Source organism: Pongo pygmaeus, chromosome 3 (assembly GCF_028885625.2).
Source record: "Pongo pygmaeus isolate AG05252 chromosome 3, NHGRI_mPonPyg2-v2.0_pri, whole genome shotgun sequence".
Classification (NCBI taxonomy): Eukaryota; Metazoa; Chordata; class Mammalia; order Primates; family Hominidae; genus Pongo; species Pongo pygmaeus.
In genome coordinates this window covers 47,521,448-47,548,005 of record NC_072376.2, presented here as the reverse complement: position 1 = coordinate 47,548,005, position 26,558 = coordinate 47,521,448, and the positions used below count along the sequence as shown (strand labels likewise).

The following is a 26,558-nucleotide window of genomic DNA, read 5'->3' as shown; positions in this document are numbered from 1 at the left end:
TAATAATAAAACTCCTGTCTCTGCACTAGCCAGCTCTGCATGAGTAACTGTCTCCATTGCAATTTCCCTGTCTTGATAAATTGGCTCTGTCTAGTCAGTGGGGCAAGGTTGAACCCATTGGGCAGTTAGAAGGCTATTTCGCCCATTCCTGAAACGATCTGTGTTATTGGCCTTGAGCTATGGGGCGTGCTTGAGTTTATTTTCTGAATGTTTGCAAGGCACAATTAACTCAGGGAGAAGCCATATGTCATTACCCAGGACCCATTCTAGAGGTAATATAGAGGTTTTTTTCTCTCTCTCTCTCTTTTTTTTTTTTTTTTGGTTTGTTTTGTTTTTTGGAGAATGGAGTTTCACTCTTGTTGCCCAGGCTGGAGTACAATGGCAGGATTTCGGCTCACCGCAACCTCCGCTTCCCAGGTTCAAGCAATTCTGCCTCAGCATCCCAAGTAGCTGGGATTACAGGCACGTGCCACCACGCCTGGCTAATTTTTGTATTTTTAGTAGAGACGGGGTTTTGTCATCTTGGCCATGATGAAACCTCCGGGCTGGACGAAACTCACCTGAGCTCCTGACCTCAGGTGATCCGCCCGCCTCATCCTCCCAAAGCGCTGGGATTACAGGTATGAGTCTCTGGGCCCAGCCTCTTTTGCTTGATTTTTTAAAGACAGGGTCTTGCCCTGTCATCCAGCCTGGAGTGCAGTGGCGTGATTATAGCTCACTGCAGTCTGCAATTCCTGGACTCAAGGGAATCTCCTACTTCTGTCTCCTAAGTAGTTGAAACTACAGGGACATGCTACCACACTTGGATAATGTTTTTAAAAATTTTTGTAGAGACGAGGTCTAGTTTTATGGCCCAGGCTGGCTCAAACTCCTGGCCTCTAGCAGTCCTCCCACCTTGGCCTCCGAAAGTGCTGGGATTATCGGCTTGAGCCACTGCACCCAGCCCCTAGATAATTTTTCGAATTTTTATGAATTTGAAACAATTGAGGGTGTTGTCCTCAAACAGGAATTCAAGCCAAAACAGAAAATTTATAACATGATGTGGCTAATCCATGAAGCAAAGCTGTAGTTCCACAGAGCTAGAAGAAAACTCACTGAGGGTTTATAAAGCATGGTACCAAATATATTTATACTAGTTATTGTTCTGAGGGGAGATTTTGTTATTGACAGCTTTGAGCTTTTGTTCAGTTTGAAGGATAAGAGTTTCTTCTGTTCAGATGCTTTTGTTTAAGCTGTTACATGGGAGATGGTCTCGCAGAGAGCCTTCTAAAAACATTTCAATTTCAAGGGAAATGAAATAGCAACATTAACATCAGTGCAGTTTTTTTTTTTTGAAACACTGAAACATTTTTTATTTTTTGAGATGAGTCAGAGTCTCCCTCTGTTGCCCAGGCTGGAGTGCAGTGGCATGATCTGAGCTCACTGCAACCTCTGCCTCCCAGGTTCAAGCAATTCTCCTGCCTCAGCCTCCCAAGTAGCTGGGATTACAGGCGCATGCCACCATACCCAGCTAATTTTTTATATTTTTGGTAGAGACAGGGTTTCACCATGTTGGCCAGGCTGGTCTCGAACTCCTGACCTCAAGTGATCTGCCTGCCTCGGCCTCCTAAAGTGGTGGGATTACAGGCATGAGCCACCGGCCCAGCCTGAAACTTTCCTTTTAATCTCAAAACAAAATGGGAATAGTTTTGCCATTACATATGCTTAACATTTATAAACTAAAAACTGAACTCAAAAGCATAATTAAACAACATTTTATTGCAAATGAAAAATATACAAACATTTAAGATTTATAAACTTTCTAAAATGAACAGTAAAAACACTTGCAAAATATAAGGCTTCATGAACAGTTTATTCAAAATATTTGAGAACATTTCATATATTCATATATTTTTCCACAAAGCTTTGTTGGAAGGGGTAAATAGCATTTAGTTCAGTTTTTCTGGTTTTATTAAGAAAAATATTTTTGTTGGAATAATTTTGTATTGGTGTTGAGATAATATGATGAATTCACTTTCACTTGCATTATTTAAAATGAGATGTGACAAATTGAGAAAAGATGAATGTATAAAAATAGGCACTCAATGGTCCTTAAGTCTCTAGTGACAAGACTGTAAGAATTCAAATGTTGATTCAAAGAAAAGTACATTTTACTAAGTGCCTGTTATCAGGCATAATGCCAGATGCTTTCCATGTATTTAACACTTTAAAATATGTGTCAATTTCATGTGCTAAATCCAAAGGGTCTTATGAAAATTGTGCAATCTGAACTTATAATAAATAACCATTGACCTAAGAATAAAATTGTAAGACAAAAGTATAAGGAAACTTATCTTTACAGAAGTAGGAAAATCTTTCCATTTGTCCTGTGTGAGCACAACTTTGTAATCCTTAATGATACACATGCAGATATTCACATAATAAATCTTAAGATATGTACATGATGACAAAGTATTAAAAATTATAAACTACCAGTTAAGACTAATAGTCTGAATACAAGGGTCCAGCATTTTATTCTTCCTTAGAGAATATCTTCCTATTTGGGAATTTTTTTTTTTTGAGACAGAGTCTTGCTGTTACCCAGGGTGGAGTGCGGTGGCACAATCTTGGCTCACTGCAACCTGCCCCTCCTTGCTTCAAGCAATTCTCTGCCTCAGCCTCTGGAGTAGTTGGGATTATAGGCACCCGCCACCATGCCTGGCTAATTTTTGTATTTTTAGTAGAGACAGGGTTTCACCATGTTGGCCAGGCTGGTCTTGAACTCCTGTCCTCGTGATCTACCCGCCTCAGCCTCCCAAAGTGCTGGGATTACAGGTGTGAGCCACCACACCCAGCCAAAAATTTTTTAGTGTTAGATTTGCAATAACATTTTGTTTTTTTAATGCATGTGCATCAGTAACTTTTATGTAGATAGTTTTCAAATATTTCATTGTTTCTCAGCATACTTCAACTCATTAAATCTTTCCCAGTCTTCCTCCTGAGCATGCATACATGTCAACACCAGTTCAGTTTCCTGTCCAGGGTACACAATGAGCCTTGTGTTTGGGAACCTTTGATCTGGTCATAATGTACCAAGGGCAAACACCTTGTAAAAGGTGACACAAAGAAATGTCTGAAACTTAAATTCACCAGAACAGAGAATCACCAGAGTCCCAGGTTGGATGTCAAGAAAAGTGCCATTAATTTCCTCACCAAGAAGGTGTCCTAGAGAGAGCAATAAAGTTCTTAATATTAAAAGAAAAAATATTAAAATTTCTGCAATTTTCAAATGCCACTTTATCAGAAGATACTTTTTTGGGTCAGGGTCTCACTCTTGTCACTCAGGCTGGAATGCAGTGGCACAATCATAACTTACTGCAGCCTTGAACTCGTAAGCTCAAATGATCCTCCTGACTCAGCCTCTTGATGTTTTTTACACTTTTTAGAGAGATGGGGTCTAATTTATTGCCCAGGCTGATCTCAAACTCCTGGGGACTAGAAATCCTCCCACCTGAGCCCCTCAAAGTGTTGGAATTACAGGTGTGAGCCATTGCCCAGCCAGAAGATACTTTTACTACAAACTTGTGTTCATAGCTTATATATCTGATATACAAGTAAAGTGAAACAGCAATCAACAGAGTAAACACATTTTTGACCTGAGGTATCAACCCATGGACCTTCCATGGATTATCGATTTTCAAAAACGTAGAATGCATTAGAATTGCACTCAACACTAAACTATGCTGAAAAGACTGTAATGTATAATGGAACATTAGGGCCTTGCAGCCATCTCAGGTAGGCTGTCAATGTGAACGTCAGTCATTGTTTAATAGAACTGCGGAAATGCTGAAGTCAGTTTAATCGAATTCTGAATAATAAAGTTTACCATTATTACCTCAGGTAGTCTTGAACTAGCTGAGAAACAAAAACCAAACCTAATAACATTTAAGGTTAGAGCAGAAAAACATTCAGTCAACCTGAATTTTTTTTTTTTAATGACAACTTTTTGCTTAGGATTTTTGTTTTGAGAAAAATAAGATTAGTATAAAAATAAGATAGTCAATTTATTTTCCATAAAATCAATAAGTGACAGCAAATCTGTCCATCACATTAAAGACCACCAAAAATGTTATTCCTGCCATGCATTTGAAATGAGAGAGGAAAATTTTATAAACATTTTAATGTGCAAAAAAGGTATTTTCCTGCAGTAGCCCCTGAGATCTTAGTATTTTGTTTGCCAGGAAGTTAACTTTCTATCCTATTAGAATATACCTATTTTTAAAGGTTAGTAACTAATTATAATTTCCTTAATAAGGGTGAAAGTGCAAAATTTCAAGAGAGCCATGATGATAATTTGTTCAGATTTTTCACAAAGATTTTTCTAGTTGCTTCCAGTCTGTGGAAAACTCACTCTTTAGGGATAAAACATTTGAGAGCAATTGAAATGTAGGATATAATCCTGAAATAATGTAGCAATCTTTTACAAAAATCTCTATATCAACAAGAAAAATAACCTTTAGGATAATAGTAAAAGAAAGGGAAAAAAAATGAACATAAGTGACTCCAAAGCTGAATTCACCTGGACTTCTTCAGAAACTCCATTTTGTCCTATGTCTTCCAGACCTGAGTTAATTAATGGAACCTGTGAAAACAATCACGTGTCTGTGTTTTTGTGAGAAGAAAACTTTTTCCTTTATCTGAAGTATTTTTCTCTTCCTCCGTTCGCCCTCTTTAACTGGTAGTAAATTCCTATGATATGTCAATAAGTTACAATTCATAAACTCTTCATGGGTGGGTGTGTCTTGTGTATTCTAGCCCACTAACAAATAAAGCAGGCTTTTTTTAAAATTTCTTTTTTCTTAAAATAACTAATTAGCTATCTAGTTTAAGAAGGAAGGTGCAGAAGGAAGAACAAAGCACCTGTGATCTCACTTCTCAGTTTTAAAAAAAGTTTTTTAAAGCAAAAGCCCCTGGCCCTTTTTCTTCTTCTTTTTGAGACAGGGCCTTGCTTTGTTACCCAGGCTGGAGCGCAGTGGCACAATCTGGGCTCACGGCAGCCCCAACCTCGCAGACTCAAGCGATCCTCCCACTTCAGCCTCCCAGGTGGCTGGGACTACAGGCGTGTGCCACCACGCCTGGCTAATTTTTGTATTTTTTGTAGAGACAGGGTCTCGCCTTGTGGCCCAGGGTGGTCTCCAACTCCTGAGCTCAAGTGATCTGCCCGCCTTGGCCTCCCAAACTGCTAGGATTATAGGTGTGAACCACCATGCCTGGCCTCTCTTCTCAGTTTTAATAACTTGAAATTATGACTCAACGGAGAATATGACTGAAACTGTCTATCAGAACACTGCTAACTGTATATTGGTGAATGACTGTAAGTCTAAAAATAGCCACCAAAGAAATGAAGAGCCACCTGGCAGAGACAAAGATATTGTGACCAGAAGAAGGAGATTATTCTAAGACACAGATAGCTCTTTGAGTTCTTTGATCCTCAGAGAGTATTTCAAAGTTTGTAGAAATTCTGGAGGATAATCAATTTGATTTTCAAATTCGATGGCCAAAAAAAATGGCATTTTTACTTGGCCTCACATCTAAATTAGAACTGTAAAAATGCTAACTTTCCTAGCAGTTCTTCCAAGAAGGAAGCATTCATTTTCCTCTTCGTGTGTCTCATATTGGTTAAAACTCAGTGTTTCTAGAGACTTCAGTCATCAGTTCTACTAAACAAGGTAACGTCATCATTGTATCCCGGGGCTGAACACTCCAAGTTCTCTAGCAAAACATAATTGTTTTCACTGACATTCAGAGAGACGGCTTCCTTCTTAGCGGTGGATGTAAGCTCACTCCAAGTAATGTCAGTATTTTTAAAAGCATGTAGAAGGAAGATGCCAATGATAATAGTGAAGAATCCACTCAGGGTCCCAATGATATCTCCAGCTGTCATGCCATACCACTCTTGGAATAAGATGGCAGAGCAAGTCACTACCATGGATGTGAAGAATACATAATAAATGGGTGTCACAATAGAGGTATTAAAGGTGTCCAGTGCCTTGTTGAGATAGTTAATCTGTGTAGTTACTGAAAGCACAAGTACAGCCAGCAAAACAAAGACCAGGGGATGTTTGTAAACTGGCTTCCATTCTATCAGCTCCTTAATGGCAATTCCCAGGCCTTTGACAGAAGAAACTGAAAACGCTCCAATCAAGGAACAGATTGAAATATAAACCAATATATTGGTCTGTCCTTTCTTGGGAGCCACAATCAAAATGAGCACCAAGGAGATCACAGTTACGATCACAGCAAAGGAAATAAACCCTGTTAGGAGGAGAAAAGAATCTGACTTTAGAAAATGCTCACAGGATTATACCTTTCTGAAATCTTGTTAGTCATGAGTTTAAGAGCATAGGTATTTTAGAAATAGAAGTGAGATCAAATTAAAAAACAACATTCTATTGCATAGTTCTCAATATTTTACAAAGGATTTTCACAAACATATCATTTAAATCTCACCAATACCACTATGAGCTAGGGCAAATATTATCAGATTAACTTTTTATTTTCAGAGGAAGAAAGTGGCAAAGATTTGATTTTGAATATATATGTCTTTTGCCTCTACCATCCCCATCTCTCCCTTTCATTGTGTAAGAGGGGAAGCATGAACACAAAAATAAGTTCTGCCATCTTTTCAGGAGAAATAATAATCAAACCTCACTGTGTCTCACAACCCACAATGCAGCCCAGAAGGTAGAAAGCTTATTACAATATTATTACAGATACTATTTGGTGAGGAGAGAAAGTGGAGCAGAATTTGAGTGGTTCTTTAGGTTGAATCACAGACCTGGGTCTCTCAATTTCATTTCCATTTCATGCAAAGATGTGACTTCCTCTTCTTGTGGGGCATGGATAACCATCACAGTTGACCCCAATATACTTAATATGCAGCCTATTTTCCCATGAATGTTCAAGTGCTCGTTTAAAAAGTAGGAAGATAATATTGCACTGTTAAGAGAGAAAAAATTAAAAATCACTATAGTTCAATTACCTTTTGATCCCATGGCAGCTCAGAAGTCAAACTGTGGTATATGCCACCACGTATCCCAATGAGCTGACTGGAATATGCTATATGACACTGAAAACCCTAGATTGGTTTGAAACTCAGAACTGATGGGCAATCAAATATGCTTCATTGTTTTTATATCTAAAGAGCTATAATATTCTATATCCCATAATCTTCCAGTGATCTTACAAGAGGTTCTACTCAAGTCATTTTCAATTTACCCGTATTTTCCTGTAAAGCCAAGCAAGATAGAAAATCTTTTATATCTTACTGGCATGATACATTTGGAATATGTAAGCCCATGGATGTTTCAAAGAAAGATACATTCCTAAAGAAAAATTACTCTGTGCAGGGCTAATAATCAGCTAGTTCACACCACTACAATCAAACGGACCAGGGGTATCCAATCTTTTGGCTTCCCTAGGCCACACTGGAAGAACTGTCTTGGGCAACACATAATATACACTAACAGTAATGATAGCTAATGAGCTAAAGAAAAAAAATCACAAAAAAGACTCATAATGTTTTAAGACCGTTTACAAATTTATGTTGGGCCACATTCAAAGCTGTCCTGGGCCACATGCAGCCCATGGGCCATGGGTTGGAGAAGCTTGATACAGACTTTCAAAATATCAAAATACTTCCTTACCACTGTTACTGCTCTGATACTTAGACCTATCCAGTACTGCTAATGCTTCAGTTGCTGTGGTTTCTGCAAGCCAGCCTCCTTCCTCTAATGCCCTGGCATCCCCATGAAGGCAATTAAGTGCCTATCTGTTCTCAAGATTATGATAAATTACCAGGTGCTTTCCTAGAGTTGCCCTCATGTGGCCACTTTTAGGACTGCAGCCTTAGTGAAGATACTACTATTACTAGCACTACTACTAGCTATTCATTGCATAGACAAGTGTTTGACATGCCTTTATGTGTATTAACTCACTTAATTCTCATAACAATCCTATAAGGAAGCTAAAAAGAATTTAGTAGGCTCAATCATAAGTTTTCTACTAGAGGTGGATAATGAATAGAAAAGAAAAAGACAAGAAAAGAACAGACAAAAATGTATATGCTTATGAAACACATTCATTTGGGATCATAATAAACTCAGAAAAATTAGATCCACATTCCATGAAATAGGAAAATTATTCCTGTTTCCACTATTAAAACTACAGGGTCTCCAAACAGAAGTATCCAGCAAACAATGCAAGAATTGTAGTGAGAGTTAAAATTTAACCAAAACACCATGCTTGTAAAAGTCCTCTGATAACTATGGTCATTAACCACTATGATGAGAAAAAGAGGTGATAGGACTCTGGTAATTTGTTCTGATGAGAGATTTAAAAAATCTTCTATGCTTCATTGCAGTGTTACCAATGTAAAACACATTTATGTTAGTAGGAAATCAAACTCACTGTGTCTTAGGTTTTTAAAATAATAATGTGACAGTCTATTTCCTATTTCTACTGTTATTTTATAGTCTTCTCAAGTTATTTTTGTGATTTCAGGCAAGAAAAAGTATTGTTCTCACTTTATGAATGAGTAAACTGAGGCTGAGTGACTTGTCCAAAGCTTCCCAGGAGCCTCAGAAATAATTTGGGTTCATCTAGACTTTTAGAGCCCAGGTTGGTCTAGATTTGTGTGTGTGCTTTTAGATATCCATAGCCATATGTTTCTTATGGTTTAAGTTTATCTTGGTCTTAAAATACCTACAGAAGCCAAGTTCCCTGTTGCTCACATACCTTATGAGAACACTCAGAGCACCCAGAGGGGTGACCAAGGTGGCAGGTGCAAAAGCATAAGCAGCAAAATTTGCAGCCTCTCCTGCTCCCACTAGAAAGCAAGCAGAGATATTGATATAAAAAATGGGCTTACTTGTCAGAAGAGAAAAACAAATGACTCATGCAAAGCAGTGGACTTTTAACCCAAATACATGGGAAGATCTAGCTAAAAAGAATGATGTAACGTGTTTTATAGCGGGTAGGAGAGAATTAATATTAAGAGATGCAGACAAACTGTAATACCAGGTGATACAAACTCAAAAGATGCAAAAAATGGTGACAGATGAGTACTCATTTTAAATGGCTTTCAATAGAAATTTTTCGCTACTTCAATATTGAAGACATATTTGGTGACTCTGATGAAATCTAGTAGAGGTAGCTTTGTAGTAAGCAGAGAATTATTTCACTTGCTCAAGAATACCTACAGTTTTGTAGGTTACCCACAGAAACCAAAACCAGCTCGGAAAATTAGAATGGTTAAATCTGGTATGTAGGTAGGGAATAGCCAGAAATACCTGCCATAGGCCCATGAAGTTAGATATCCCTCTATTGTAAGTGATCTACAAGCAACTAACAGTATCTCAGTAGCTTAACGAGATCCAGGCAGCTGTTTTAAAGTCATGATATGCTCCTGAATGTGATCTTTTTCTTATCTGAGGAACTCTAGACTTGCATGATATAGTGTGCTATAAATAACTTCTAGAGTGAGAGAAATCCCTTCAAGAGCTGGGCTCTTGTACTGGGGCCAAGTTATTCTCACAGAACACAGCTGGAAACTTGCCCACGGAATGTAGTATTTCATGCTGGCAACTACACCAAGCAAATGCTTATTGTAGAGAGAGAAAGGAACACCAGCATGATTTTTTTCTTTTTCCCTTTGTCTGGCTGCTATGCTACATCTCCCCAAATCTATAGGAGTATTCACCATTAGGAAAACATCATTAAACAAATCTAAACTTACAGAACAGAATAATGAAGACATTGCTCTCATCAAAAGAATCATGGCAAGGCCAGGCATGGTGACTCATGCCTGTAATCCCAGCACTTTGGGAGGCAGAGCGGAGCAGATCACTTGAGGTCAGGAGTTCGAGATCAGCCTGGCCAACATGGTGAAACCCCATCTCTACTAAAAATACAAAAATTAGCTGGGTGTGGTGGCAAGCACTTTTAATCCCAGCTACTCTGGAGGCTGAGGCAGGAGAATCGCTTGAATCTGGGAGGCGGAGGTTGCAGTGAACCAAGATCACGCCACTGCACTCCAGCCTGGACGACAAGAGCAGGACTCTGTCTAAAAAAAACCGTGGCAGTTTTCTTGGAATATTAAGGTTTCCTTGGATACTTTATATTATTTATATTTTTATCTTTATAGATAGCTTTCCATTAAAGTACTGTATGTATGTCACTTACTTAATCTCTAATGTATGCTTTTCTCTCAATACTGACATAAACTTTTTTACACGGTGAAAACAAAATTGCAAATGTAGCCACATAATATTCTCCTTATATTTTCATTATAAAGTATGGGTAGAGGGTGGGGAGATGCAAGTAAGACATAAAAAGAGAATGATCCAAATACCTATCTGGAATCTTCCCAGGCAGCCCTTGTCAATTTTTATTCAAATAAAGAAAATGGATGTAAAAGCACCGTAAAAACTGAAGGGGTGGCTGGGCGCGGTGGCTCATGCCTGTAATCACAGCACTTCCGAAGGCCGAGGTGGGTGATCTGAGGTCAGGAGTTCGAGACCAGCCTGGCCAACATGGTGAGACCTCGTCTCTACTAAAAATACAAAAATTAGCTGGGTATGGTGGTGTGCGCCTGTAATTCCAGGTACTCGGGAGGCTGAGGCAGGACAATCGCTTGAACCTGGGAGGCGGAGGCTGCAGTGAGCGGAGATCGTGCCAGTGCACTCCAGCCTGGGCCACAAAGCAGGACTCCATATCAAAAAAAAAAAAAAAAAAAAAAACCCACAATAAAAACTGAAGGGGCTATACATATTTAAATTCTTTTTATTAATCATCCTTTTAGATTCCACTATTTATTAAAGAAAAGGTACCCAGTTCCTTCTCATAACAGGATCTTACAAATACTGAAATGTGTTGCTTGGTTTGGGGAAATTCAGGGAAGCTTTAAGACTCCTGGCTACAGAGGGAATTTATGATGCCCTTTTTGAGGGGAGCTTCCACTTTTGGGATTTAAGAAATTTTACTTAGTTGGGAGACTGAAGTCAGCAAAAGTGGCTGAGGGAGATGAACACTGCCTTCTATTTGGATATCACATTAGCATTTAGAAAGTGCTTTCAGATCCTATAAAGTCTCGTTTAATCCTCACAGCAGGTCTGGGAGGAAGGAGAGTGCTGACACCCCTCATTTCTTCTCCATTTGTTCAGTACCAAGCAGCCACAGAAGCCTTTCACTTATCTGTGTTGTTGTCCTGGCAAGGAAACTGTACTCTTTCTTGAGAAAATATGCAGCTACAATAGTCACAGGTTCAAATTAGGAGGTGGGAAAATATGAAAGAAAAGTACTTTTTTCTATTGTTATGGTGAAGAAAATACAAGAAGTCTGTGGTTAAAACATAATATTTCAAAGGTCAACTTTTTCTCTTGCATTCCAGGACAGTACTGAGAGCACAGGGGGTGGGAAATAAGAGTAAAAATTAATTTATTTATATATAATAGTATATACAGGACAATATATTATACTAACACAAAAATTTTTAGACTTAAATTCCATCCTTGTTCCATTCTTGACAGGAAGATTAACCAATTATGAAAAATTTCATGTAATCTATTTATTATCTTACAAATAAACAGTATTCTCAGTATTAAAAACTTACTTGACAGCAATCCTACCCACCAGAGCCATTCCTTCAGGTAAGAATGTCCACCTTGTCCTAAAATACAAAAAGTAAAAATTAACAAAAAATGGGTTCTACACTGGAGGAAAGTTTGAAGAACTGACTTCTAGGAAGCGTACTGGATTATGGTTAGAAAAGTTAAGTCAGTAAATCTAAAGTCTCTTAGCTTATTTACTTGGTCATTTCCAAAGCTCTTCTAAAGCTTTTTTTCCCCCAATTTACAATGATTTAACAAATCCCCTAATGGATTAATTGCATTTAGATTTTTTTCCATGTTTCTGTTATAAATATAATGCTCTCACAAACCTCCCTACACATTTACCTTTGCAACACTGGAATGATTATTTCTCCATGATAAATTCCTAGAAGTGTAATTGTTGGGTAGGAGGAAATGCATTTTTTAAAGGACTTTACATGTATTACCAAATTGCCCTCCAGAAAAGTTATGTCAATTTTGTTAAAAACTTTGCAAATTTGATAGTCTTAAAATGGTATGTCATTTCAATCTGCATTTTTCTGTTTGTCACCCATTTTATTCTTTTATGCATCAGGAGTTCATTTTTGTTTTATTTTTCCTGATTTTTAAAATAGATTCAGGGGTACAAGTGTAGTTGTATTACATAAATCTACTGTAAAGTCTGGCCTTTAGTGTATCTATCACCTGAATAGTGAACATTGAACCCAACAGGTAGTATTTCATCCCTCACCTGCTTCTACCCTTTTACCCTCCCACCTTTTGAAATCTCTAATGTCCATTATTCCACTTTGAATGTGCATGTGTACCCACGGTTTAGCTCCCACTTAAAAGTGAGAACATGCAGCTTTTGATTTTCTGTTTCTGAGTCACTGCACTTAGGATAATGGCCTCCAGTTCCATCCATGTTGCTGCAAAAGATATGATTTCATTTCTCTAACAGCTAAGTAGTATTCTATGGTGTGTATATATAATTATACCACATTTTCTTTATCCAGTCCTCTGTCGATGGGCACTTAGGTTGATTTCATGACTTTGGTGTTGTGAATAGTGGTGTGATAAACATTTGAGTGCAAGTGTCTTTTCATAAAATGATTTCTTTTCCTTAAAGTAGATACCCAGTAGTGGGACTGCTGCATTAAAGGGCAGTTCTATTTTTAGTTCTCTGAGAGATCTCCATATTGTTTTCCATACTGGTTGTACTAATTTACATCCCCACCAACAGAGTATAAGCATTCCCTTTTCTCTGCATTCTTGCCAACATCTGTTGTTTTTTGACTTGTTAATAATAGCCATTTTGACTAGTGTAAGATGGTATCTCATTGTGGTTTTAATTTGCATTTCTCTGGTGATTAGTGACACTGAGCATTTTTTCATATATTTGTTGGTCGCTTGCATGTCTTTTGAAAAACGTATGTTCATACCCTTTACCCACTTTTTCATGGGTTTGTTTTTTTCTTGTTGAGTTGTCTGAGTTCCTTGTAGATTCTGGGAATTAGACCTTTGTCAGATGCTTAGTTTGCAAGTATTTTCTCCTATTCTGCAGGCTGTCTTTTCACTCTGTTGATTATTTTTCTTGCTCTGCAGAAGCTTTTTACTTTAGGTCACATTTGTCTATTTTTGTTTTTGTTGCATTTCCTTTTGAGGACTTAGTCACAAATTCTTTGCCTAGGCCAATGGCCAGAGAAGTTTTTCCTAGTTTTTCTTCTAGGGCTTTTATAGTTTCAGGTTTTACATTTAAGTTTTTAATCCATCTTGAGTAGGTTTTTGTATATGGTCAGATATAAGGTCCAGTTTTGTTCTTCTATATATGGTTCTACAATTTTCCTTGCACCATTTGTTGAATAAGGTAGCCTTTCCCTAGCGTATATTATTTTCAACTTTGTCAAAGATCAGTTGGTTGTAGGTATGTGGCTTTATTTCTGGGTTCTCTATTCTGTTCCACTGATCTATGTGTGTATTTTTATACCAGTACCATGCTGTTTTGGTTATGATAGCTTTATAGTATAATTTGAAGGTACTGTGATACCTCCAGCTTTGCTCTTTTTGCTTAGCATTGCTTAAAACTTTCTGTATGATGTTTCCATGTCACCCCTTTGTTTTTCCACAAATCATAAGTTTTTCTTAATTTGTAGGAAATTTTATTTAATCACCAGGTTCACCGTATTTATGTCAGTCAGAGGTGTGGACATAAATACTTCATTTCAGCTATGTTTAAAATTAAAAACAGAAAACATAAATAGTAAATTACATTGGTACTAATGAGGACTGTAAAGGGAAGAAGATGGTTGACATAAGAGCTTTTGAGAGTTTGGATTAGTCAATGAGAGAATAACAAGCATCAGGCAGATGCACTCTGCTTATTCTCTAGCTTGTCATGCTGAAATCAAGTTTCTGTTTTGTCTACTGAAAAGGACAAAATGTTTTTAAGGTATTCAAAAGGTTATCTTCCTACTACTTTCATCTGTGACTTTGTCATTATATTTACTACAGAAAATGGAGTTTTCTTAACAATTTTAATATACTTAGCCCTCTGCATTTGACCTAATTGATTTTGTTATAATTAAACAGGATATATAAGCTATGAAGACTATTTCGCAAAGTAGTTAACTGTGCTTATTTAGGACTTTCTTCTTAAGAAATTGGCAAATAACTAACTCGGAATTATATTACAACCCTGGACCTGATTATTGTCTAGTTGGTATCTCTTTGGGTACTAGTGAAACAATATTTATTTATGTATGTTTATTGGTCATTACATTTGCAAATAACTAAGTTGGAATTATGTTACCACACTGAACCAGACTATTGTCTAGTTGGTATCTCTTTGGGTACTAGTGAAACAATATTTACTTACGTATGTTTATTTGTCATTTGCATTTCTTATTTTGTTTGTTTCTTGTTTATATGCCAGGTCTATTTTCTGTTAGGGTACTAACCTTTTTACTTATTGACTGCAGTCACTTTTTATATATTATGAAACTATACTTTGTCACATATTTCATCATATTCCCCCCAATATATTATTTGCTTTTTAGTTTCAGTTAAAGTGTTTCCATATAGGATTTTTTTTGTCAATCTAGATAATCTCTTCCTATATAAAATAAATTATCTTTATGCTTAGAAAAGCCTTCTTTTTTTTTTTTAATTATTTCATTTTTTGGCTGGGCGCAGTGGCTCACACCTGTAATCCCAGCACTTTGGGAGGCCGAGGCAGGCGGATCATCTGAGGTCAGGAGTTTGAGACCAGCCTGGCCCACATGGTGAAACCCTGTCTCTACTAAAAATACAAAATTAGCTGGGCGTGATGGTGCATGCCTGTAATTCCAGCTACTTGGGAAGCTGAGGCAGGAGAATCACTTAAACCTGGGAGGTGGAGGTTGCAGTGAGCCGAGATCACGCCACTGCACTCCAGCCTGGCCGACACAGCAAAGCTCCGTCTCAAAAAAAAAAAAAATTATTTTATTTTTAAATTAAATTCTAACCTATCTGAAATGTATTTTGCTGAATGGTGTGAAGCAGAACTTTCATGTTTTTCCCCTCTAATTTTTCCCAATTGTCTCAATACTTTGAATGATTTGTCCTTTCTCCACAGTTTTGAAATGTCACTTTTTAAAATAACAAATTCAATTGTTATATATACTTGGGTCCATTTATAAGTTTTAAATTATCTTTTATGATTTTGTCTGCTTTAATGCCAGTATCAAATTGTTTTAATACAGCATATGTTTTCTGATAGTACAAATCTCCTCTCAATAGTACTCTTTTATAAACTTGCTTGTGTAATTTATAATCATTGATTTTTTTCATATGGACGTTAGAAAAATGCTTAGATCTTATAGTATGCTTGATGAAAATGAATAGAAAACTCATGGTTAATGAAGGGATAGTCAGGTAGACCTACTTAGCATCTTAAGTGTCACTATAAATAGCAGCCAAATTCTATTGTTGTCCATTTATTAATTTAATAAATATCTATTAGGTGCCAAACACTGCTAGGGAAGGTTCCTGTTCTTGAGAATCTACTATCAATAAGCAAGTAAACCTATCAGCAACAATAAAGAATACATGTACAACTAAAAATTATCCTAGGTACGGTGAGGGAAACTATCAGTGCAATGGCAGAGAATAATGGGGGTGGGGTGGGGAGACCTGCTGTGAGAGGATGGTCAAGGAAGGCCTTTCTGAGGTGATGCCACTCACACTGAAGTCTGAAGGATGAGTCAGCTGAATGAAGGGCAGGGAGAAGAGTTCCATGCAATGGGAAAAGACCTGGGGGTAGGACAGAACCAGATGTATTCCAGGAACAAGAGAAAAGTAGGTGACGGGGAGAAAAGCAAGAGGAAGTTGGAGAGGTGGCAGAGATCAGAGACTTGGAGACACAGCTGACTCCATCAAGAAGATAGAGACTAAGATAAACCGAGCCAGTGAGTTATTATTACTGTAGCCTAGGATAATTCTTAGTTGTACATGTATTCTTTTTTATTGCTGATAGGTTTACTTGCTTATTCATAGTAGATTCTCAAGAACAGGGACCTTCCCTAGCAGTGTTTGGCACCTAATAGATATTTATTAAATCAATAGATGGATAACAATAGAATTAGGCTGTTAGTTATAGTGACACTTAAGATGTTGAGTAGGTCTGCCTGACTATCCCTTCATTAACCATGAGTTTTCTATTCATTTTAATCAAAGACCTAAGTATTTTTCTAACATCCATATGGAAAAAAAATCAATAACTATAATTACACAAGCAAGTTTATAAGAGTACTGTTGAGATGTGGTCTTACAACAGGATCATTTCTGCAGTTAGAAACTTAAATTCATTAGTTGCATGTGTTTCTTACCAGCTCTAGTAATGCCCTTGCTGGCCAGTTGCAAGAGGCCCTTCTTTTTCAGTATGAAGCTGGAGCCAATAAAAATACTTGAGCTTACTGCCAGTACCAAGCCCACATAAAGACTGTATTTGTTTTCTACATTTGCTGAAATGCTCAAGTTGTTTATGCTGGAATTCAGGTCCGTGTAGAGCACAGGAGAAGCCAGCAGCTGTGACACATTTGTGATCTCACACCAAGCCTGGGAGGAGTTTGGACAGACCAGAGACAGCACATATCCTGGAAAAAAGGAAAGAAGAGAATGTCAGGAATGAAAGGGAGAGGTATTAATGCTTACTGGCTTTCTGCAGGAAACAGAGCCTTGAGTGCATGGTACTGAAACATTTTACTACATGCAGGGAAGTCCCTAACAGGTGGCCCACAGGCCTATAGACATTGTCAATTTGGCTTGCACAGATTTTTAAAAATGATTTTAAAGTGTTTAGCTGTCATCATTTAAAAATGAGCAATTTCACATGAAAGCCTGGATTCCCCCTATAAATTCGATCTGGGAACACTTATGTCTTTGTTCTGGTGAATCAGCAACTTGATGGAGCAGCGAATAGCTGTTCAGACCTGGCTTGTGCTCAACAGTTCAACACAGCCCATCACATCTACTTCACTCTGCATTATCAGCCTGGCTACTGGAAAGCAGGGCTTGTGGGGCCTGAATGTAGGGAGAAAGCATAGCAACCTCAGTCTAGAAATCACATTGCAAGAAATCTGTTCGCTGGGCACGGTAACTCACACCTGTAATCCCAGAATTTTGGGAGGCCAAGGTGGGATGATTGCTTGATCCCAGGAGTTTGAGACCAACCTGGGCAACATAGTGAAACCCCATCTACATAAAAAAAATTGAAAAATTAACTGGACATGGTGGCGCACATCTGTGGTCCAAGCTACTCAGGAGGCTGAGGTGGGAGGATCGCTTGAGCCCAGGAGGATGAAGCTGCAGCGAGCTGTGATCACACCACTGCACTCCAGCCTAGGTAACAGAGCAAGACCCTGTCTCAAAAAAGAAAAAAAGAAAAAAGAAATTGGCTGGGCATTATGGCTGTAATCCCAGCACTTTGGGCGGCCAAGGCGGGTGGATCACTTGAGATCAGGAGTTCGAGACCAGCCTGGCCAACATGGTGAAACCCCATCTCTACTAAAAATACAAAAATTAGCGGGGCATGGGCATGGTGGTGCGTGCCTATAGTCCCAGCTACTCTGGAGGTGGAGGCGGGAGAATCGCTTGAACCCAGGAGGCGGTTGCAGTGAGCTGAGATTGCACCACTGCACTCCAGCCTGGGTGACAGAACGAGACTATCTCCAAAAAAAAAAAAAAAGAAGAAATCTGTCTAACTCATTTGGTGGGGTATGAGTCATTTGGTGGGTATGAAGAGTTATATATTTCAGAAAACGTTTTAAAAGTGGGTTTAGTTTTCTGTACCACTTTCCTTGATTTTTCAGGTCTATTAATCCACTTTCTCCTAAAGAAAACAGAATCTAATAAAAAATGAATTTAAATATCATTAGGCTTTTTAAAAAATGAGATTCAAAGAAGCATGTAAATCCCCTGAACCAAGTCCACTATTATAAATGTCTTGGAATTTTGAGGCTAAACACTAAAATACAAAATGAAAACGTTTTACACTATGTAAGAAACTTTTTATAATCTGTTCTCCACTTGAAAAGACACCAACAAGGTGACATTGTGACAAGATGTTCTGTCTTCCCATCTTTCCTTTAAAAATGGCAAATTCTCCCATTATGAATTACCCTAAACAAAAGAGGGTAAAGGAAAATTAATCAGAAACAATTTTGTAATTCAATTTTTAGAAAAGTTTTACATTTCAAAAATCTTAAGAAGGCATATAAGCAACAAAAGGCAGTTTGATCAAATGATGTCTTAGCAACAAGACTTCCATAAGTGGACCATGTACCTCTGGCAAAGCTTCATGAAGCCACCTGAATTTTACCACATGCAAAGTTAAGAAACACCCATGAAGTTCAGGTCTGGAAAATAATAAAATAATGGAATTCAAGGTTTTCATGACTATTATTTCATTTATCTCTGTAATTTGAAAATGATCCAACTTTGTTTCAGAAATCCAGAATAGTTGGACATGGTGGCTCACCCTTGTAATCCCAGCACTTAGGGAGGCAGAGGCTGGAGGTTTGCTTGAGCACCGGAGTTCAAGACCAGCCTGGGTAATATAGCGAGATCTCCACAAAAACAAAAACAAAAAAAAACAAAACAAAGAAACAGAAATCCAGAATAAACTCGAAGTCAAAACTAAATACCCTAACTGCTGCAGATTTTCATTTCTTTTTTTTCTGAGACAGGGTCTCACTCTGTCACCCAGGCTGTAGTGCAGTGGTGTCATCACAGCTCACTGCAACCTTGACCTCCTGGGTTTAAATGATCCTCCCACCTCAGCCTCCCAAGTAGCTGGAACCACAGGCATGCACTACCATGCCCAGCTAATTTTTTTAGTTTTTTTTGTAGAGATGGGCTCTCACTACATTGGCCAGGCTGATGCTGCAATTTTTCAAGCAAGCTAGCCCTTAGCAATCTTGTTCCACACGATGTTTATCTCATCTAAGCCCCAAGAAGGGAAAGTGATTAAGTATATTTTTGTAAGAATTTTGATTACATTCATTCCTAAGAAAACATCAGACCTGACTTACCAGTGAATTTCATGGCTGCATTCATATCATTTACTATGCAGTTAACATAACCACTCCAAAACTTTGTCTCTGAAATCAGTGTGGGTGGATCTCATTCCAGTGAAACAATATTTCTTCTAAGCTGTTGATACAGCAAAATGTTTCTGACATTGTAGGGGGTGTGGGAGCAGAGGGTCATAAGGGAGATCAAATGATCACTGTTGCATTTTGCAAGTTCTCATTGCAACTAGCAGGCATGAATGCTCCAAGTTTTATGGTAGGAAAAATAATAAAAATCTTGTCTGGTTACTGACCTTAGGACTTAAATTGTTTTATGCTTTGGGAACATGTTAGGGAGAGAGTCTACAGCAGATATGACTGAAAGAGGAAAGAAAGGATGGGTTAGTGGATATGGAGTGGCCTACGGGAGAAGGAGAGAGATGGGTAATGGAGGGTGTGTGGGCAGGGAATTTGGAGTGTTTTAAAGGAATCAAAGACATCTCAAGTCACAATTGGCTTATCAAGATTCAAGTAAGCACAGTAATTTTCCAGGGAGTTTAATCAAGACTTTATTCCACAGAAAGAGAACATCTACTACATTCACTATGTTTCATTTTTAACAGACACTATCAATAGTCCTCTAAAGTGACTGTACCAAGGTATACTCTTACTAGCCACGAACATGTATTTCTTCTTTGATGTTATTTTTCTAAATAGAGAGTAATGAATATTTAGGAAATATATATTATAAATATATATACCAATGTATCAACCAGCCAGTTTAAGAAATAAAGCATCACCCCTCAGAGTTAGTAACTATCCTGATTTTCTCTTTAACATTGTTTTGCTTATACAAAAGATTTTCTCCATATATCTTGAAAATGTTTTTGCCTCTTTTTGCACCTATGAAAGTGTAATGATAAAGAATTTGTTCTTTGGTGACTTGTTTTTGAGATTCATCAAAACATGATGCATGAGGCTGCAGGATTTGTTTTTCCCCCACTGTTCTAGAGAATTCCACTGTATAACTATCACACAACTAATTTTTCTGTTTTATAGTTGGTTGATATTTAAGTAATTTACAGGTCCTACAAACAGTACTCCTAATGTCCTTATATTATGTTGAACTATATGAAATTGATGATAACTGAACAATTTGAACCCTATGACAAGTAGTTTCATATGTTTCAACCTAATATTTATCTTCTATGTACAGGTGTAATAGTTTACATACACACACCTTTAACATTTAAAAATGAAGATCTACTATCTATAATCATGGGCAAGTTGAGTAATGGCTCTTGGTTTCAGTTTCCCCATCTGTAAAATGAGGGACTTTGACTCAATGATTCTAAAGTTTGATCATAACCTATGTTTGTTCTCAGAATTACTTACAATACTAGTGCCTCATAAATGTTGCTGATGGACAAGTTCTAAACTCATAGGCATGGATAGAGGAGAGATATTTTAAAGAAACTGATGCCAATATATTAAGTGACACTGGCCAAAGTTATGTAACTGCTAAAACCAGGGCCAAGTAACCCAATTCCTAGCCAGCATTCTATTTCAGAAAAATAAAAACATAGAGTACACGAAAAAGCCAGTGGAGATTTATTATTCGTGTTTATATAAGGATGAAATGCTTTTAATAATTTGTCAAATATTTGCCTATAGAGAATAATAATATAAATTTAAATAATAATTTAAATTGTCCAGTTTATTACATGGAATAGAAATCTGGTTTTAAGAAAGTCAATGATTGTATAAAACTACCTTTTTAATCACCGCAAGATATTTCCAGTTCGGGGTCTCACCATCTACTCTACTGTGATAGTTTGGATTATTATTCATTCAATATTCAGCCCCTTACCTTTCCCAATGTGGGCAAAGGTGCTTCACCTGATGTTGGGCTGGAAGTGATTTGGTGGCCAATGGGAAGTCAGCAGAAGTGATATGAAGCTAGATTTCAAAGATGCTTATGTGGTTGGGTTTACTCATTTGCATCTCTGTAATTCCCTGAGGAGCTGCTGTCCCTTCAGCCTCAGCACCCAAATGAAGACACAGGGAGCAGATCTGAGCTCATCCCACATGAAGGAGCCAAACCCAGGTGGACACGTAGCCTGAAGCAGAGACATATAGGTGAGCCCCATCTAGATCAGTCAACCTTCAGCTGACCTAGAAACCTAAGCAAGAATATGTGATATACCTGCGTATTCATATTAGCATAGGAATGACTGAATGAAATCTCTTTATGTCTGTTACAATTTATTCTCCAAACGCTAACCAGTGGGAAGTAGGTTATATCACTCCCTGGCTTAATACTCCCTGTCCCCTGTCATGGTTTTTCATCTCAACTTACAACAAAATCTCAACTCCTCACTAACTTTGAACTTTAAAGCTTCTCATGCTCTGAAACTGGCTCGTCTCTGACATCATATTGCATTACTCTCCCTCTCACCCCTCTCTGAAACACTAATCTTCTTTTCCTTCATTCAACAAATATGTATGGTGTACTAACTGTTGGGCATTTTCTAGAATCTGGAGATAGAAAAATGGGTACAACAATGGTCTTGCTCTCTTATATTCCAGTGCGGGGAGATAGGATTCACAAACAAATACCTATACGTATGTTAAGAGTGCCATAGCAAGCAGTAAAAGCAGCATCAAGGAATATATTTTTTAAAACAGGATTAAACAAAAGAGCCTCTCTGCTAAGTCTAAAAGCAGAAACCCTGAGGGGTTGAAGAAACTGTGGTCAGCCAGGTTGCCTGGGGTGACAGAAAGGGAGATGGTATGAGATGTGGCTAAAGAGTAGGTGGGAGAAGGATCAGGTGAAATGAACGTTTAGACAAGTAGGTCTTATCTTGTCATTCCTGCTTCCAAAACTCCACAAGGGCTTCCCTTCTCATTCAGAAAAAAATCCAAAATTCCCACTATAGCCTATAAGGCCCTGTGGAATCCTGTCTCCAGCTGTCTAACCTCATTCCCTACTATTGCCTTTTCTTCTGTTCCTTTCATAGGATAAGTTCCTTCTCACCTTAAGCTTTTTAAAAAGCAGCCGTTCCTGAGCCTGTTACAGAGTGCTGGCTGGCATAGCTAGCTTCTTCTGAGTGAGAGGACTATGCAACTCAGAGAGGCCTTTCCTGCCTTCCCAATCTAAAGGAACCTCTCAGTTGCTTTCCATCATATGTTCCCAATCAAATAGACCTCCTCATATGGCTTAATTACAGCTTTATAACAACCTTCATACATATTTGAATTTGTTTCTTTTAAAGATAATTTTGGATTAGAGACTCTTTTGAAGCATCTATAGCGTTAAAAGTCAAAACCAATGTGGGGTGGGGGGTGGCTCACGCCTGTAAACCCAGCACTTTGGGATGCCAAGGTAGGAGGATCACTTGAAGTCAGGAGTTCAAGACCAGCCTGGTCAACACAGTGAAACCCGTATTAAAAATACAAAAATTAGCTGGGCATGGTGGCACGTGCCTGTAGTCCCAGCTACTTGAGAGGCTGAGGCAGGAGAATTGCTTGAATCCAGGTGGAGGTTGCAGTGAGCTGAAATTGCACCACTGCATGCCATCCTGGGTGACAGAGTGGTACTTGCCTCAAAAAAACAAAAAAAGTCAAAACCAAAGTATGAAATTAACTTTCTTCATGGAAGTTCAACTGGAATGTTCTATCTTCAGATCTCATGACTGACCCCTTGTCATTTGGGTCTCAGCTTGAATATCACTTTCGTAAGGGGCTTTCATTGAATACCCAATCTAAATATCCCAACACTCTTGATATATTACTGCTATTATAATGATCTTTTAAATTACTTTGTTTCTTGCATAGTGGCTGCCATCTGAACAGTAAGGTGCCTGAGAGCAGGAACCTAGTCCTAGAGTCTAGGACCAGACTGTCTTGCAGATCCCTCTATCCTAGCACTTATGCCAGTGCTTGGCACATGGGACTCTTGTTATTTGAATGAACAAGTGAAAAATTGAGTCTTTGTTTACTCCATGTCAAGCTCTGAGTGGTGTAGTTCATACGTAATCCCACCTGCACCTACTCTTCAGAACTGTAAACTGGAGGGATGATCCCCAATTTATAGACAGGCAAAACGCTCAAGGAAGCTAAGTTACAGCTCAGACTGTCTGATGCCAAAGCCTAATCTCTTCCCACTACTAATAACGTGCATTCAGATTTCTAAGTCTTTCTCACCAGCTTTTCACACAATTAATTACCATGGTTAATCACAGGTATTAAGCCTGGAGCTTAAATGTTTCTTGTTGGAACTCAATGCATAAGCAAAGCAGGAAAAACATCCAGAAGCTCAAACAAGTGGGTGTAATTCATATACCTTCCTTACTTACAGATCCTTGGGTAAACAAGGGTGGGTGTGTTAGTAACCGTCAGATTTGCTGGGTTAGAAATTATTTAGAAAAAGGGCACACAACCTGACTCTCTAGGAAATAATTCTAGATTCAGCTGCCTTAAAATTTTTGTTTTTTAATAGTTTGCGAATTGTTCACGCATTTTTTCTCTTTTTGAGAAAAAAAGGGACTAGGGAATAATTCTAGATCCAGCTGCCTTTAAATTTTTGTTTTTTAATAGTTTGTGAGTTGTTCAGGCATTTTTACTCTTTTTGAGAAAAAAAGACTAGAAAATAATTCTAGATCCAGCGGCTTTAAAATTTTTTTTTTCATAGCTTGTGAATTGTTCAGGCATTTTTCTCCTTTTTTTGGTATCCCTTCTCTTCCTTGCTGGCATGGTTTTGACAAGCTCACTTGTTAAAAAGGAATAAGCTGGAAGAGTCAAGAGGAGAGGAAACCAGGGAAGTCGCGAGCACCTTTGCAAAGGTGTATATACATATACATATATATATGTAAGGGAACTATATATATGTGTGTGTGTGTGTATATATATATATATATATATATATATATATATATATATATAGTAGTTCTTACCATGCCTTTCACTACCTCCCTTCCCCTTTACTGTATTATCAGGTAAATTAAAAAGCCGCTTTCTCCTTGGTACGGCGAAAACCATCATTTCAATGTATCTACATCCTTCCAGTCGCTCCCCCTACCCCCTTCCCTACTTTTACTGGGGCCTTCTGTATGGAGACTGCAGAAAGCCCGCCAGTGTTGCGAACACTTGGCGAAGGGCAAGGAGCCTCGCCCAGAGATTTCACAGGGCTCAGGTGGGAAGCAGTAAGAAGAGCCTGCAAACGAGTGCTCCCGGTTCCAGGTTTCCTCTCCAGTACGGCTCTCGTCTTAAGCAGCCAGAGTGACTGCACAGCGAGTCAGACAGGCTCGTGGGTTTGGAGACCTTTTCATTTCCAAGGAAGAGGAGAGACGTGGACAGCCCAGACTTGCCCAGCGCCCACCCCCGCGGCCCCGGGCGCCCGACCTCTCGCGGTACTCGATCCCCAGGAGCCAGCGCAGGGCGCAGCGCGGAACTCCCAAGGGCCCCCCAGGCAGACACGCCCTCTGCCCACCGGGTGACGTCGGCCGCAGACTCTGGAAGCGAGCCTGAGTCAGAGGAAACGTCCTTCTCAGAGGGACTCGGGATTCTTCCCATAGCATCCAGAGTTTCCCTGTCCCATACGCAGCACGCGGTAATTTACACGGGTCGGCCTCGCGAATCGAGTGGGAGTCCCATCTGCCTTATTCCACTCAGGTTTTCCAGCACAGCCCGAACCGCCTAGGCACCCATAAATAAGTGTTGAACGCCTGGCTGGACGGCCGACTGACTGAATGAATGAATGAGTGAATGACTACGTTTAGAGTCGGTACAGCCCCCCTTTCCAGTCTCCGCAAGTATCCGAGGACCGCCCACCCGGTCTCTTCGCCACCCAGCTGCCAGGTCCCTCGGCTCAGGACAGACACAAACCTTCTTGGCAGGGCTCTCCGGGCGGCAGCCTCACCTGTGCCCCCATGGCCCCGGGAGGGGGCTTCCGGAACGCGGGCGCTGGCTCCTCACCTGGGCCTCTCCACACGCACCCGCGGCGGGCGGGGCTGCGGGGTCTGAGAATCGGGCGTCCTGACCCCGCCCCCGGGGCAGCCTCCGCCAATGGGCATGGCCAGGCGGGGCCTCAGCGCCAGCCGCGCCCCGCGGCCCGGGGCTTGTTGCGAATTCTCAGGGCCCCCGCAGGCCTGGGGGCGGCCGGTGATAACTCGTGTATCTGGCAGGAGTAGCAGCAGCTGCCCTGTGGCGCGGCTGCTGGAGCCGCGAACTAGAGAAACAGACACGCCTCATAGAGCAACGGCGTCTCTCGGGGCGTGGAGCCCGCCAAGGTAACTCCGGGAATTGAATGGAGTGGAGGCTGCACTGAGGCCCCCTTCTGGCTCCTCTCTGGTCGAAAAGTCTCCCCCGCTAGAGAGAGCCCTGCTGCTTTTGGAAGCCTTCAGATGTTAGTTGCTTTGCACCGAAGCTGCTGACCGCTGGCGTTCTGCGCCACTTGCCAGGCTCAAGTTTATTTTGGGGGCTGCAGAGCAGACTTTGCCCTTTGTGCTGTTATCAGCTTCTGTCGCTGTCCGTCCGTCCACGCCCGCTATATCCATCCACTCCCCGTTCTGTCTCCAGCAGGCAACTCCCCCTACTCTGCCCCATTTTCTAGGTCATAGGGATATTTGGAATAAACCTTTAAGGGAAAAGCAATGCCAAAACTGGAAAGACCTATCCCCACAAATTATTAATAACGAATGTTTATGATATCCTTGTTATACCATACATATGCAGGCACATTATGTATTAATTAAATCTCACAGCAGTCTATTAACGCTCAGTTTACAGATGAGGGATTAGAGGCAAAGAGTAAGGTTAAGTAACCAAACCAAGGTTGGAAGACCTGATAGCAGGTATATACAAAACAAGGAGTGGGCAGGGCTGGCGGGTGGCTCACGCCTGTAATTACAGCACTTTGGGAGGCTGAGGCGAGTGGCTCTCTTGAGTCCAGAAGTTCGAGACTAGCCTGGGCATCATGGTGAAACCCTGTCTCTACAAAAATTAGCCAGGTGTGGTGGTGTACTCCTGTAGTCCCAGCTACTCAGGAGGCTGAGGTGGGAGGACGAATGACTTGAGCCCAGGAGGTGGAGGCTGCAGTGAGACATGATCGAACCACTGCACTCCAGTCCAGGCAACAGAGTGAGACCCTGTCTCAAGAAAAAAAAGGTGAGGGGTGGGGCGGTGAACAATTCGGGCTCAAACCCTTACCAGGGAGAACTGGGGTGCCTTTGTGCTCTGGCATTTTAACACTGAGGAAAATATTCTCATGTACTCAGGTAGCCTTTGTTCTAGGTAGGCATGAACAGTGCTATTAATTTTATTACCTAAGAGTTTCATAGCAGAGGCCTCAATCTTGTTTTCCTTGTTCCTAGGCGGATGAGAG

General features: G+C 39.6%; 2 protein-coding genes across 4 annotated transcripts in view; one reads left to right on the top strand and one right to left on the bottom strand.

The window, feature by feature from the left end:
* Positions 1-2,508: 2,508 nt before the first annotated feature.
* NIPAL1 (NIPA like domain containing 1) lies at positions 2,509-25,176 on the bottom strand. Its single transcript, XM_054485939.2, has 6 exons — positions 25,061-25,176; positions 16,493-16,759; positions 11,651-11,707; positions 8,776-8,866; positions 6,818-6,978; positions 2,509-6,294 (listed from the first exon to the last, which is right to left on the bottom strand). The coding sequence occupies exons 1-6, from the start codon at positions 25,104-25,106 to the stop codon at positions 5,684-5,686; spliced, it is 1,233 nt and encodes a 410-aa protein (XP_054341914.1). The 5' UTR covers positions 25,107-25,176; the 3' UTR covers positions 2,509-5,683.
* Positions 25,158-26,558, top strand: part of CNGA1 (cyclic nucleotide gated channel subunit alpha 1) — a 57,441-nt gene continuing 56,040 nt past the window's right edge. For 2 of the 3 annotated variants that reach the window (XM_063663632.1, XM_054485937.2), the window contains exon 1: positions 25,317-25,464. The gene's annotated coding sequence lies outside the window, so the exon portion shown is untranslated. Of the gene's footprint in view, positions 25,465-26,558 lie in introns of all 3 variants that reach the window. The other variant, XM_054485935.1, reaches the window with a different exon arrangement.

Coding starts and splice junctions, on each gene's coding strand:
- NIPAL1 (XM_054485939.2), bottom strand. CDS start 25,106: ATGGGGGCACAGGTGAGGCTGCCGCCCGGAGAGCCCTGCCAAGAAG. Junction 16,760..25,060: donor CGGAGAGCCCTGCCAAGAAG/GTTTGTGTCTGT, acceptor CCTTTTTTCCAG/GATATGTGCTGTCTCTGGTC. Junction 6,295..6,817: donor AATGAAATTGAGAGACCCAG/GTCTGTGATTCA, acceptor TCCTCCTAACAG/GGTTTATTTCCTTTGCTGTG.